At 38.9% G+C, this 15,102-nt stretch overlaps 1 protein-coding gene across 3 annotated transcripts in view; it reads right to left on the bottom strand.

Annotated features, from left to right (window-relative positions):
- The window catches only part of cd99l2 (CD99 molecule-like 2), a 22,325-nt gene continuing 7,223 nt past the window's right edge, over window positions 1-15,102 (bottom strand). Inside the window, exons 2-10 of one of the 3 annotated variants that reach the window (XM_050067953.1) lie at window positions 13,476-13,529; window positions 11,228-11,284; window positions 10,750-10,875; window positions 8,787-8,867; window positions 4,959-5,027; window positions 4,831-4,878; window positions 4,623-4,742; window positions 2,601-2,666; window positions 1-136 (exon numbers count right to left, since the gene is read on the bottom strand). In XM_050067953.1, the coding sequence (XP_049923910.1) occupies window positions 75-136; window positions 2,601-2,666; window positions 4,623-4,742; window positions 4,831-4,878; window positions 4,959-5,027; window positions 8,787-8,867; window positions 10,750-10,875; window positions 11,228-11,284; window positions 13,476-13,529 (683 nt within the window). In that variant the 3' untranslated portion in view covers window positions 1-74. Of the gene's footprint in view, window positions 137-2,600; window positions 2,667-4,622; window positions 4,743-4,830; window positions 4,879-4,958; window positions 5,028-8,786; window positions 8,868-10,749; window positions 10,876-11,227; window positions 11,285-13,475; window positions 13,588-15,102 lie in introns of those variants that run through there. The other 2 variants (XM_050067954.1, XM_050067955.1) reach the window with 2 other exon arrangements.

Here is a 15,102-nt window from a genome sequence, read left to right as displayed (position 1 = left end):
GGGGGGGTGGGGTAGGGGGGGGGGGGGGGGGGGGGGGGGGGGGTTGGGAAAGAGCGCATGTCTGAGTGTGTGTGTTACACAGTATTCTCTGCAGAGGGAGGTTCAGCATTGGGTGGCTCCAGAAGAGTCTGTTGGACTGCAGAGGCAAAAACAGAAAAGTAAACATCAGTGCTTTATACACAGATCAAATTTATCAGCTATTTCCAATGACAAGAAACTGCAGTCCTTTGACAAAATGTTCTAAAATCAATTAAGTGACAGATTCAGAAATACAGACATAAGACAGTAGGAGCCGATATGACAACAAAGGCAACACAATCAGCAAGACAAACTACAATTGCTGCCATTGTATGCCTCCATGAACCAGTCAAGTTGCAGTTACAGTTTACATCCATGTCTGTCCAGACTCACATGTAGCCATGACAGCTGATAAAGCTTCAAATATGGATGTTGCTGCAAAGATGCTAAAACATAGATGCTTCACACACATCTTTCCACAGAAGATCTATACAATCAGCACAGTTTCATGATTAGTGTCAGTATCTGACCAAATGTCTCCCCTTGTCTTCCTGAGTTATAATAATAAGTAATGGCCAGAAAAGTGTTTTATGCAGAACATTATGATGTCATAGTGAAGTTAACCTTTGACCTTTTGGATATAAAATGTCATCACCTCATTATTTTATCTGATCAGACATTTGTGTGAAATGTTGTCATCATAAGCATATGAATTCTTGAATTATGACCCAAAAGATGTTATGTGGGGTCACAGCGACCTTGACCTTCACCATCAAATCCTGATCGGTTAATTTTTAAGTCCAAGAGGACATTTGTGCCAAATTAGAGGTAATTCCCTCAAGGCCTTCTTGAGATACAAGAGAATGAGATGAATGCTAGGTTGCAGTGACCTTTGACCACAAGATTCTCTTCAGTTCATCAGTGAGTCCACGTGGACAATTGTGCCAAATATGAGGAATTTCCCTAAATGTGTTCTTTAGATATCATGTTCATGAGAATGAGACAGAAGGATGGACAGACAGGTGGACTGACAACCCAAAAATCCCTCCGGCCACGGCTGTCACTGGTGCAGAGGCATAAAAAACAATAAATGGGGTGCCATTTTTGAATGTGATATTCAGCTCTAGTTCAAGTCCAACTAAAATCACATTTAGTCTTTCAACATAATGTCAGAGTTTTATTTAAAAATTTATTGTTGGGGTGTCGGTGGCTTAGTGGTAGAGCAGGCACCCCATATACAAGGCTGTTGCCGCAGCGGCCTGGGTTCGACTCCAGCCTGGGGCCCTTTGCTGCATGTCACTCCCTCTCTCTCCCCCCCTTTCACGCTTGTCTGTGTCCTATCAATTAAAGGCCGAAATGCCCCAAAAAATATCTTAAAAAAAAAAGTATTGTTAATGGTTTCTTATCATTAAAAGATAGAAAATGGGTCTTTGGAAAATACCAGACTGACTGCAGCTGGCAGCCTGCCAGAGTGCCAGTGTTATACAGAGGTGATCAAGGGACAAAGTAAATAAACTTGCTCTGTAGCTACATTTCATGAGCAGACAATGTGTTATTAGTGGTATAAAGGAGAACTGGCCTTAAATGACATTTGCAGGTACATTTACAGGCTGTTTAATGTGCTACAGCTGAGCAGCTAGTTAGCTATCTAGCTTACAAACTGACATTAGCAGTGCAGAACGTTTGTTTGGTGACTCAATAAGCAAGTTATGCTGTAGTGTGTGAGTTAGATAAGAAGGAGTCTTCAGCAGGAAAGGTAATGTGGGTCGTTGGTCAGAGTCTGTGGCTCTTGTGTTGTGTATCAGCTGCTGTCTGGCTCACTTTGACCGTCTGCCTAGAATAAAACGCTGCCATTACCGCTGATGAAGAACATACACATTAGGGCAGTGCAGACCTGCCAATCAAGTGACATTTGGGAGCAACTTCTGGCACTCCTCATGTGGTCTGGTCCTTGATCTCATCTCATGCCAAAGGTGTGTCCTTCCTGCCTCCTGCCTCACTCTGCTAATTTTATCATTTTAATCCTGTCAAATGTGGGTCCCCTTCAGGTGTGTATGCAAATGTAATTGCATTCTATCTGATCATTGCCTTTCCTTACCATTTGATCATTATTGTATACTCACTGTCTGATCACTGCTTTGGTTTACTGTATAAAAGTGCTTACATTTCATTTGCTTGGGGTCAGCTCTCCTGCTCTGTGTCTTTAAGTTAATCAGTATGCCTGCATATTTCATTAAACTCACTCTTCAACACTACTTAATGCAAGTTTTGACTGGATAATTTCTTTGAATTAATGCAAAACTATGGGGCACCATCATGCAAACAAATACATTAAATATACACTTCTCCCTTTTGTTTTCTGTTTTATTTTTTCTAAACGGAGAACACAGGACAGCCCTCTGATGAGTTTCTCCTTTCAGATAAGTGTTGTCAAGTGATGATAGCTCCACCATTTAAAAGAAAACTTTCGCTGCATTTTCCAGAAAGATATGTTGTTGTAAATTTGGGTTTGTACAGTTATAAATGAGGCTAGAGGAGAGTGTCCAGTAGATGTGAGTAAAGTGCAGAAGAGATGTGTTTACCTTGTGGTTCTGTAGCCACCACAGCCTCGGGGTTCTCAGCCTTCACCATGTCAGCATTCAGGCTCTCTGTCACAACACAACACATGTAGTGAGCATTACCAGCTGCTGTTAACACTGCTACTGCCACAACTGCTACTAACTGCAACACTATCTACTGCTACCAAAAATGCTTTTACTACCACAGCCAATGAGGTGATGTTATCTCTAAGATTGTGTTGCACCAATACTGTATAAAATAATCAATTTTCAATCAATCAATTTTATTTATAAAGCCCAATATCACAAATCACAATTTGCCTCACAGGGCTTTACAGCATACGACATCCCTCTGTCCTTTGGACCCTCGCAGCGGATAAGAAAAAACTCCCCAAAAATGGACGTAACCACTCTGACATCACTGATTGCTTTGTGGACTCCTGTTTTGAGGCCCCAAGTTTGGCATTTTGGTCATCACCATCTTGAGTTTTTGGTTCCGTAAGTGACCAAATTATCAATTGGTGGAGATAGCCGTAATGCTAGCTGCTAGCTTGGTTTGGATGATTAATTCACAGCTACAGTTAAACTGGGCTAATGCTAATGCTATTTTTCACTAGCAAGAAACTATCATGAAACCATTAAAACAAAACTTACTTACCAGAAAAACTAACAATTCTTTTTAAGGCAACCAAATGTTACAATTAAGTCTCGTGAACTGAAAACAGACTGAAATAACAACAGCTACTGCTACGCCTATAGTCTGTGAATTGGGGGGTACGCCATGGTTATGCTACCTAACCAGTGATGTCACCATGGTTGTGATTTGTCAAAAAACAGCACCACCTGTCAATCAAAGTGACCAACTCTTAATTGTGCATTACTTTAAGCCTTAATAAAATACAAACAGATGAGTTATATAAAACTTCACCCACTGTACAGTTGTAATGATGGGGGAAATTAGCTTTCAAGACCAAAAACATTTTTTGTACCAGGCTGTAAACATGTTTATTTCTGCTGTCAAGTTGGGCATTTTACCATGGAGGTCTATGGGGACTGACTCGCTCTTGAAGCCAGCCTCAAGTGGCCATTCAAAGAAATGCATTTTTTGGCACTTCCACGTTGACTTTATTTTTCAGCCCCGAAGTTGCTGCAGTGCCACACACAAGTACCAACCAAATACCCCAGTAAGAATTCTAGGAAGGTATTAAGGTATGAAAAAACACATACCACCCAAGCCTGTTAAGTACATTTTGTTTTACTGGTTTTAAACCTGTTTTTGCTAGCAAAAATTAGCATTAGCCAGGGTTGGGAATTTACTTTTCTGTTCACCTGCCACTGTGGCTGTTGGATTCCAAAATCTGCCAACCACTGAATAGATTACCATTGTTTTTTCAGCTGGTGAGTGAGGCAAATCTAGGAGCAGCTTGCATGTTTTACCTGCATTTGGCTAGTGACTGGTGCTAATTTCAAACCCTGGAATTAGCATTATCACAGCTCTGTAAATGCATTGTGCTAACTAAGCTAGCATCCCCACCCTCTCATCCAAATATGGTCACTTCTAGTGCCAAAAAAAAACAACAACAACAACAAGATGGCGATAGCCAAAATGCCAAACTTGAGTCAACAAAACATTGGTTGACATCTCTGTGGCTACGTCCATTATTTTATACAGTCTAAGGTTCCAAACTAGTGATTTATTCAATCAGGTTACACCATTAAAACTTAGTAAAGACTTAAGTAATGTGTAAAGTGGTTGGTCGGAAACATCTAAGTCGCTGCCCAGTCAAGAGCAATCAACTACAAACAGGAAGTTATCTCTTTATTTACTGATGTTTAAATCTCCACTAAATGCTCCACTGTGTTTACCAACTACTCTCTAAATGTGTCTATCTGCTGCTGAGCAGGTCGTGTGAAATGGGTTGATCAGAGCTTAAACAGCTGCTACTTACACCTACATAAAGGCTTCCACACAGTATGGTTTAAGCTGTGCTAGTAGCAGTATTGGCACATCAGTGAGGTTAATGTTCTGAGGGACTGAGGCCTTACGTTGTATACCGAAGCACAGCTTCTTCTTCTGGTAGGAGATGTAGCTGCTGATTGCACCCACCAGCGCCATAGCAACTGCACTAGCAATCCCGGCAATGGTGCCCACTTCTGCAGCCGGCTCTGCAAACACATGCACAGATATAGAGTTAAGTCCAGTGGCAGATATGTATGTATTTATGAAGAAACACTAGAGACTGAAAGGACCCACCATTGGTATCATCATGGTAATTTTGATCACCACCACTTGGACGGTCACCTGCGAAAACGCAAAATAATAGCAGGGTTAATTTAGCTACCAAGTTACACATGGATTCTCTATAAATGTGTAGATATTACCTTTGCCTTTGTCAGGTTTGTAGTTATCATCTTTAGCAACACCAAACAGATCATCATTACTAAATCCACCTGAAAGAGGAGACAGATGATCACCACACTGAGGAAGAAAAATGGAATCGGTTCATGATAAACTTAAAGACAGCTGCTTAGAGGTACAGGAAACCCAAAGTTATGAATTTGTTCAGAGCTGCATTTGTCATTCATGGGGTTGTTAAGTTCCTTGGTTTATGTAATGCTGAAGCTGGTGCCGTTCCCTTAGACTGGATAATCTGCCATTGGTTTGTTGACTCCTGTTTTGTGCCCCGAGTTTAGCATTTTGGCCATCGCCATTTGGGACTTCTGGAGCCAGAAGTGACCATATTTGGACAAGACGGTGGTGGAGCTGCGGAGGAGCAAGGGCTGGATCTGCCTGACAACTCCAAGGAAATCGCAATCAGCAATCTCCAGGGCTGCAAAATTATGCCAAGGCAAGAGTGCCAAAAACTGCGGTTGCTTTAATGGCCATTTCAGGCTGACTCCAGGAGCCCGTCAATCCCCATAGAGCCCCATGTTAAAATGCCAAACTGTATAGCAGAAATAAACATGTTTACAGCCTGGTACAAAAAAAAGGTCTTGGTCTCTGTGGCTACTTTCCCCATTCATGACAACTGTGCGGGGTTGAATTTTGAACTCACCTTTCTAACTTTTATAAGGCTTTGAGTTACACATAATAAGGTTTGGGCCACTTTGAGTGACAGGCTGTCTATGAGGCGTCACCACAGTCTATGTGTCAGATCCTTCCCTCTGCCCTCCACAGCTCCATCCTTTTATCCATATATGGCGGAGCTGTAGCTGTTACTATTTCAGTGTGTTTCTGTTCATGTTATTATTAATGTTGGCTTGTCTGAAAAAGTCTTGTTCAGTGTTTGGTTGTGCTATAAAAGATCGTCCAAGAAACTGGATGTTCAGTTTTATTTATTAATAATAATAATAACAATAATAACAAGTAATAATAGTAATGCATTTTATTTACGGTGCCTTTCAAAGCAAATACGTTTTTAAAAAACAAGCAGGAATATATCTATAGATCATAAAGTCAAACAATTCAGTCATATACAAAAATAAGTTCATAAAATAACTAGACAAATATCATAATTATAGATTACTCTATTGCAGTGTTTTCAGATGGGATTTGAAAATGGAAAGGGATTCAATATTGCAAATATCGTGAGGGACAGAGTTCCAAAGGTGGCAGGAAGACTCTAAAACCCATGATTTTATCACTTTTAAGTTTGAGGAAGTTGTAGGAGAGCCAAGACTTCATATCCAATAAGCAGTCAGAAAGGGAATTGGGTGGAAGAGTGGAAGAAGGCTTAATAGATAGATAGATAGATAGATAGATAGATAGATAGATAGATAGATAGATAGATGTGCTGTGGTCTTGGAAGTTTTAAAGGAATGCCAGAACAACTGAGTGGTGCTGCACAATATATTGTTTTTTTACTGCCATTGCAATGTCAACCTGTGTGATAAACACATGGGGAAAATTTGCGATATTGCACTCGGGATTTTTTTTTTTTTGAGTTAGTTGAAAGTGAATATCAGTAGGAAACTGCACTTTAGAGTGTAACTATCATTCTTTCTCTTATTGGTGTGTTTTGTGTTCAGTTCCATATTAAATTTGTTTAACTAAAGAATGTTTTTGAATTTTTTTCATTCGTTTGTTTTAATTCAACGAGCAGTTTGTTGTAATTTAGCAGTATACTGACAGCAGCAGACAGGCAGAGCTGAGTACACTTTAAAGTAAGTTTATCTCAAGTACTGTAATAACATTATTGCCCTATTGAGCTTTATGACTTATCACAAATGTTTTACATTTGCTGCTTAAAGTTGTTAACTTTTATACAAATCACTTGCTGAAACTGTGGCTATATCCTCACAGTAGTACATGAGGCAGATAGTCTGTGAAAAAAATCATCTTCATTTGCTTCCTCCCAATGCTCCTAATGGCATTTACAAGAATCCTGAAAAATGAGAAATGTTGTCGAGCCAAAATGAAAAATTAAATGTTTTCTCAACACGAAATAACTTTGCAAAATTTTAGAAGGACTCAAGCAGGGTGGTGAAGAATTTGTATGGAGACACAGGTGGCACATTAAAAGTCCTAAACAAAAGAAAGTAATACCGAGTGCAGATGAGTGGACAGGTTTAAGCTACAGTATATTAATTAAGGGCGAGGGTTCTTCATAATCTGGTATCAAAAGTCAGGTGGCACCAGTGCCAAACAAATAAATTTAAAATTGCCCTGCCTTAAATATACTGTACATCGCTGATAAACCACAGATAATGACATAAACCGAGTTTCCACCAAAGACTTCCAGTAGAGTACCCTTAGAACCTGTACATAACCTGTACGGACATGTACCTGAACCCTAGATCTGTTTTGCATTTCCACTGCAGACACTTCTCTTAAATGGAGGCAGGGTTGTTACTGGATGTGAACTGCGAGTAAGTAGTGTCACATTATATCTAACACAACACAGGAAATATGACTCACGGACACAATGGATAACGTCCAATGTTTTGTGTTCTTTCTTCCTGGTATGTGGTTATTTATTACAAGGAGGAGACAAGCTTTGTTTTAGAAAAGGATGTAGGCAGCAAGGAAAAATACTGTCAGAAAAAAGAAGAGAGTCAAGCAAGAATGACGATTCTCACTTGACCAACCAGTCAGTACGTTTACATGCACAGTTAAGTCAAGCTACGGTTGTAGCAATGGTTGTAGGTCAACTAGGCCAATTAATTGGACTACTGTCCTTGTCCTAGTATACAAGCACGGTAGGGGAATCGATTTATTGACCAAAGTATGTCCAACTCCGCTACGATAGATGGCCCTTTCAGTTTGTTAGAATTGGACCTTTTTTCCGTTGACCTATTATGTCACAGACCAAACAATCAAGCGTTGTCTAGCTGTTTTCACTACTTTTTTTGAACAGGGTGCCAATCCTTGTTTTCCTCCCATCCATGTACTTCAAAATATTTAACTCTTTCTGCTGACTCAGCATGAACTGTGTCTCCTCCTCTGTCCAAAAATGCATGGCTCTGGATGTAGATTTTGTCGTGTTGATACCAGCTTCTTCTTTGGCTACACATTTATTGCTGTTTGACTTCCGGGTCAAAGCCCATGGTGGAAACTTTTTAGGCCAGTTTGGTTTTGATTGACTGTATACATGCAGGAGTAATTAGACTCCCAGTTGTATTTTCTGAGTTTGTTCGTCCAACTTTGAGAAATTCTATTTAGTACTATTTCAGATGGACGTACATGTTTACATGTATTTTAAAAGTCTGCTTTTAGTTGGACTAACATAAAACTGATTTTACCTAATGTCATGTAAACATACTGAGTGATTTAGCTCCACCTTTAAGTATTGGATCAGGTTGCTAGTTACCTAAACAGAGGAGTTACGAAAAAACATGATGAAATGGAACAGTTGTATAGGTACCACAACAGCTTCTGAAGGTGGAAATGCAAAAATAACTGTTAAATGTCTAATGAACTGAACTGACCCAAACGGTTTGGTGGAAACAAGGCTTTACTATCTATTAAAGCCGCTATGTGTAGAACTTGTATGTCATTAGAGCATCCAATCAATTAACTATTCTGATGTCACAGGTTTCTGGTAGGGGTATAAGCTGCTGACTACAACAGATTCTAAGATGTATTTAATATGATCATATTCTACATAGTGGCTTTAATTCCACATGAAATTTTTTCAAAGTGATGCTTTTTTGGAGTGTTACCAAACTAACAGCTACAAATACTAATCTTGCGGGAGAGCTCCCACCCACCTCCCTGCCCCTTGTTCTTATCCTTGCCACCAATGTCATTGTTGGGGTCCAAGGCATCAGCCAGGTCAAAGTCATCGGCAGCTGTAGAGGTCAAAAGGTCAGTTGTCAATGGTTTTGCAAAATAAAGGCAAACGCAGGAGTTTAACAAAACATTAGGACAAATAAACTGAGAGGGTAATAACCACTGAAAATACAAGACCAACAAGACTTGCTATTCAAAAGGATAAAGTAATGTATGCTGTCTCGTGTGAACTAGCTAATGTATGATAAGGTGTTCCTGTGGTACCTCATTAATAATTCAACGGTCATTTGATAATATTCAAACATAGGTATGTTTGAACTTACAAACAGCTGCTGCAACAGGCTTCTGGAACTTAAAGGGGACTTATTATGCGTTTCCTTATTTTCTGTCATACATATAAAAATGTATATCACAGTGTATACTGCTATCAGCAAAAACCTCAGGCCTTGGACCGTTCTGAATACTCTGTTTCCAACGTTTTTTTCTACTTTCAAGACAAGCTGGTGTCAGCTTATGAAAGATTTCTTTGTGTGGTCATCTGCTCCAGGCACACTACTGCAAGTGTTTTTATATACACCACTACATGTAGCTACATGCTAACGTCAGGGAATCATGTAAATGTGGTTGCTGATATGGATCTCAGTTTTGGTTAATTTTGCATTCGACAGCCTGACACCAATTAGTTTTTGAATAATAAACACAAAAATATGTGAAATACGAGAGGCCCCTTCTTTTAGTCTGGGGCTTTAGTGACTCAATGAGCTTTAGTGCCAAATTTCAAAGCACTATGCATTTAGAGGTGGTGAAATTTAATGTTTTTCCCTTGATTTTATTGCCTGTTGGCTTTGCTGACACAAGAATGAACCTGAAAATGAGCATAATAAGTCCTCTTTAATAGAGCTGTCACATAAACAAAATATTATATGTTGCATTTATGTATTAATTTCATTGTTCTATATAGTACATTTCCACTGCTTCTGCTTTGTCCTTTTTTCAGTCAGTGTTGAGCTACTGCCAGAGAAACTCAGCACTTCCTGTAAATATTTCAAAAATAAAAGCCTACCCGGAATAGGGATGAGGGGAAAAATCAATATAGCACAGTATTGCGATATTTTTATGTGGCAATATTGTATCGTCGCACCGATGCCAAATATCATTTTTTTATTATATAAATTATAACTATTACATATACAAATCAAACGTTTGGTAGCCTACTGAACAATGTAACCTTCAGTCCACTAGATAGATTTTGATGGAATAAAAATGAAGTGAGATGAGCAAACTGAAAACTTTAACTTTTTAATTGAAACAGATGTCAGCAAAGTTTTCCTTTGGGGACATAATGTGCAGTTAAAAAAAGGTACTAAATCACAATATACCACAACATATTTTATCGCAATACTCAGCTTATTGTAACACCTTTAAAATCACAGTAATATTGTATTGTGACTTAAGTATCGAGATAATATCGCATCGTGGATTGTCTGGTAATTTCCACCCCTAACCAGGAAATGGAGGAATTATTTCCTTTAAACCACTGGAAGGCTTTAAGCATTTGTTAAAGGGATAGTGCACCCAAAAATGAAAATTCACTATAATGCACTATCCCTTTAAGCCCATTTCGCTGACAGTATCTTAACACCTAATCAAGAACATGGCAAAGTGGAACTGAGTGAAATGAATTGGTAAGTGAGGACACTCATTATATATAGGAGGAGGATAAAAACTGCAAGTAGGCATGGAATTGGTGTTGGATTTGGATAAACAACAAATTAAAACAGAGGCAGATCAGAAAACTGATTTCTAAAATATAAATCAGAACAAATTAAATAATGAAATAAATGCAAAGCCTCTAATAAAGAACTGGTGCTCTCTGTAGTTGGGGTGCAGACCTCAGCAGGAAGGCTGCCTATAAACACAGAGGAAGGTGCATTCTCTCACCTGGCTTGGGATTGGGCTTGACTGGGGCCTTGGTACCTGCGGGGACTTTGGGCACAACCTTGGGTGGGACTTTGGTGGTAGTGGTGGTGGTGCCATCGGTATTGAGTAAATCCTCTAGATTAAAGTCTGCACAGAACATTGACAGCACTAATATGTAGATCCACTGACTTCAGGTATGATAAGTACACTGTAAAATTTTTCACACAGGTGGATAAGGCTTGTCTAAAACCAGCCATAGTTTGAGTTATAAACACAAAGTGTAAGAAATCAGAAATTGCAATAAGATATGTGATGTTCCTGCTCCAGTATTCCTCAAATTAAATAAAACATTTAGGTCTACATTGATTCCCATTGGTTCCCGCTTAAAAATGGTCCTGTCGCTGTTGCTGGTTAAGATGGTGTTGTATTACATCATAATATACAATAATTATAGAATTAAATGATCACTGTATAACTGTAAGCGTTCTGTGGTTCTTACCTCCTCCTGTTCCCCCGCCTGGTGCTGCTGGTTTTGGTGGCTTTGGGGAAGGAGTCGCTGTTGTGAAAGTGAAAGATGATGAATTATTATAATTATTATTTACATAATTTAAAAGTAATTATTTTACCTGGTGCCATTCATAAGTGAACATTGGATATTGTAAACACGTAACATTTTGCTCTTTTGAATGCATGCTACATGTTTTTTGATTTTAGGATGTGCTGGATTTTTCTTACTGTCAAAGGCAGCCATTAGCTTCCATTCATTTCCGTATGATATTATCTCATAATGATAAAGTAGCACTGAGGCAAATGCATGTAGACCTCATACTGTCATGGATTAAACAACTCAAGCAAATTTCAAGAGTTTTCGTTGCTGACTTTTTGTTGTACAAAATGAATGGAAACCAATGGAACCCCTAAAGTACAAAAATATTATATTATTTATCTTGTGCACACCAGATAGAAAAAAAAGTCACTTTACGGGACTTTTCTCTATTGTATGGTGGCTGTGTGAACTTGAAGTAGTTTAAGATGCATAATGATTTCAGTTTTTTTTTTTTTTGTTTGTGTGCACAAGATATTAACTTGTTCCCACAAGATAATTAATTTATGTGCACAAGATTTTAAAAAATCCGATTACGAGAGATAGATCTCATAATAATGAAATTTTCTAATCATTTGGTGATACAGATCTACGATATGAAATGCTAGGTCATAGACTGAGCAGGAAAACACAGAGGATATGGAGAACATGCAAATACCACACATGGTATGGTGTTCTATTACAGTTGTTCTCAAACCAGCACTGGGTCGCGAGATGGTTGTGGATTAAAAGAAAAAAAACATTTGTAAACTGAAAACCATTTCCCTCAGTGGAAACTAAACTTCTTTTTACTTGTATTTCACAGATAAGAAACAATACATTGTGAAGACAATGAAGCCCACACAAAATAGCATTTTAAGTCTTGTGTGTGATTTATCCTGGTTTCATATGAGTAAAGGAAATCTCCGCTAGTTGCTAGGCTAGCATGTTGTATTTGTTTGGAAAACGTGTTTAGTATAACATAACTGTTCTGTAAATGAACCTTCTGAGCTCTAACGGAGCTAAATTTTGTAACCATACCTTCTTTTTTTTTCCTCTTATTTATAAAGCCCAATATCACATATCACAATTTGCCTCACAGGGCTTTACAGCATACGACATCCCTCTGTCCTTATGACCCTCGCAGCTTTGTTAAATGTTTCTGTTGTTCCTGACTTCATTAGGTGCAGAAAATCTCCACTAGCTGCTAGGCTAATTCATATAATGTATAATTCCATAGGCTTGTGCTAATAATAATGTATTTGTGGGGAAAATGTGTCCAGCAAAAGACAAGTGTTTTTTCTATGAATCCTGCGAGTTATCATGAAGCTGATTTGTGTACTTGTGTTTAAAATTGTCTCTATTAAGCCCTGTTTAATGTGTGTTTTGAATCAATTTAACTTTACAGCACTTCACAGAAACCCCACCGCCGACTAGTGTTTTAGATGTGTAACTGCAGAGTTACACAGACACACCACTGCACAAGCATAAATGCTCACAACGGCGTAGGCCCCGTGCGTAGGCTACAGCGTAGGCTCTGCATAGAGCTGACACAAATATAATCCGCCTTTAGTGGATGGGACATGGGCCAAACTAAAAAGCCAAAGTATACTTCACATATATTTTTCCCAAAAAATGGTTTCTGTCATTTAAGGTAGTTTTATCACACTGCTGTATGTTCAAGTATTTGTTTTCTGATAAGTTTGGTTTTAATTAGTTATCTAATGCTCTAAAATGGGATTTTACCACATGATTGACAACTGTGTGAGCCAATCGGTGGGCTCGCATTCAGTGGCACTGCTTGCGATTGGTTGGACAGGTGTATGGGCAGAAAACTGCGGAGGTCGCTACTGCACAGACTCTGGCTCCGAATGATGACACCAGAGCAAGATTTCAGCTGCCGTATCCGGGATATTTTAGCTTCACTTCTGTACAATGGGGGTAAGTGGAGTCTCATTGTCCATCTTTTATACAGTCTATGGTCATCAAAAACAAAGCATTATTTATTTTCATTTATCAATGAGATCATTCACATTAATCAGTTAAAATCAGTAGGGGGAGGCGTGTAGAAACAGCTGTTTACACCGGTTTGCAGGGGTTGCCTGATTATTCTGTGGTATCACAACTTGAAAAGGATGAAAAAACACTGTTTTATTCTACTTACTTGGTTTACTGTCATCATCCAGGGCATCAGCCAGGTTCAAGTCCTGAGACAGGACTACAGTCCAGAGAGGACAGAGGGACAGACAGAGAAGAGGGACAGAGAAAGCAGACATGTTACACTGATTCCAACTAAGGCTGTGCAATTAATCGGCTGGTGGTCGCGATTACGATTTTGAGGTGAAACGATTTCAAAATTAATGAAATCGAGGGTAAATGATTTTTGGTCACAGACGCCTAGAGATGTTATTTTGTCTTCTACAGAAGCCGCGCATGCGCAATACCGCCCCCTCCCCTCCTCTCCTCTATTCACTCCACAAGCCAGTCAAGTAGGTGAACTACGAATAATGCGAGGGGCAGGTGATCGCGAAAGATTTCAAAAACAGTGTGCGGAAAATGGCAGAGGGAGAGCAAGAGAGGTTGGTCTGTGTGTGTGTGTGTGTGTGTGTGTGTGTGCGCGTGTGTGCGTGCGCATCAGGGCCGAACTCCGCCGTGCACAATACAGAGAGCAGAGGAGAATTCTAAACATGCGACCATGTAGAGACATAAATGACATGCCGTCGTGTAAACAATACAAGTAATTACGTGCGCTGCATAATCGTTTCCATAATCGTGATTTCAATTTTGACCAAAATAATCATGATTATGATTTTTTCCATAATCGGGCAGCCCTAATTCCAACAAATAAAACCAACAAAACACATAAAGTGGAAACTGGTCTCTTAGATTAAAGCTTCCTTTATTTTCTACAGGTATGAACATTTCAGTGATCAGTGTTCCAGGCCCCCCGGTGTTACTGTGTCACACAGTCCCTGCCCTGGTGCCAAACTGGGCCCACTGTTCACTAATCCGCTCTATTTGTTGACTGAATTGCAAAAAAAGAGATCATTTACTAGACAGGACACAAAGGCAGAGACAAACAAACAGTGGCTAACCTCATTGGCTGCCACACACAAGCAAACATCCACCTTTCAACATGCAGCTGCAGTAAAGGACAGAGACTTGTTCACATTGTTCAACATTTGTATACTCACTTCTGCCTACATATCCCTGTTCACATTTGTTTGTTGTATTTCTAACCCTCAATCTGAAGGGTGTAACTGACAAAAATTATACATTAACCAGCATTGCTGGCAAATATAAAATTAATTCATCAATACACTATGCTATGACATCTTGTCTTGATTTGATAAGGACACAAATTATTCTGTTTTTCACTATACTAGTGATTTCACAATACTTGAATTTCCACCTTCAATCCAATACCTTGAAAATATTGATATTTGATTTTCTTGATTTTCAGTACCACACTAATGAATTTAAATTCAGGGCATTACATTTAAAAAATTTATCAAAAGACAGAGTGACAAAGCGAAGGTGGTACCTGTGTATTGATACTCTGGAAAATGAGATCTTACATGCACTAAAATCACAGATCACAGTATTATCAGCATACATTTGGGAAACCATTTATATATGTATATATATATATATATATATATTCATATATATATTAGGGCTGCCACGATTAGTCGACTAATCGATGACTAATCGACTACTAAAATAATCGGTGACTATTTTAGTAGTCGACTAATCGGTTTGAGTCATTTTTCATAGAAAAGTACTATAAA

Source organism: Epinephelus moara, chromosome 17, assembly GCF_006386435.1.
Source record: "Epinephelus moara isolate mb chromosome 17, YSFRI_EMoa_1.0, whole genome shotgun sequence".
NCBI classification, from domain to species: Eukaryota; Metazoa; Chordata; class Actinopteri; order Perciformes; family Serranidae; genus Epinephelus; species Epinephelus moara.
The sequence above is the reverse complement of the archived record's forward strand: the minus strand, read 5'-3'. Positions and strand labels throughout refer to the sequence as shown.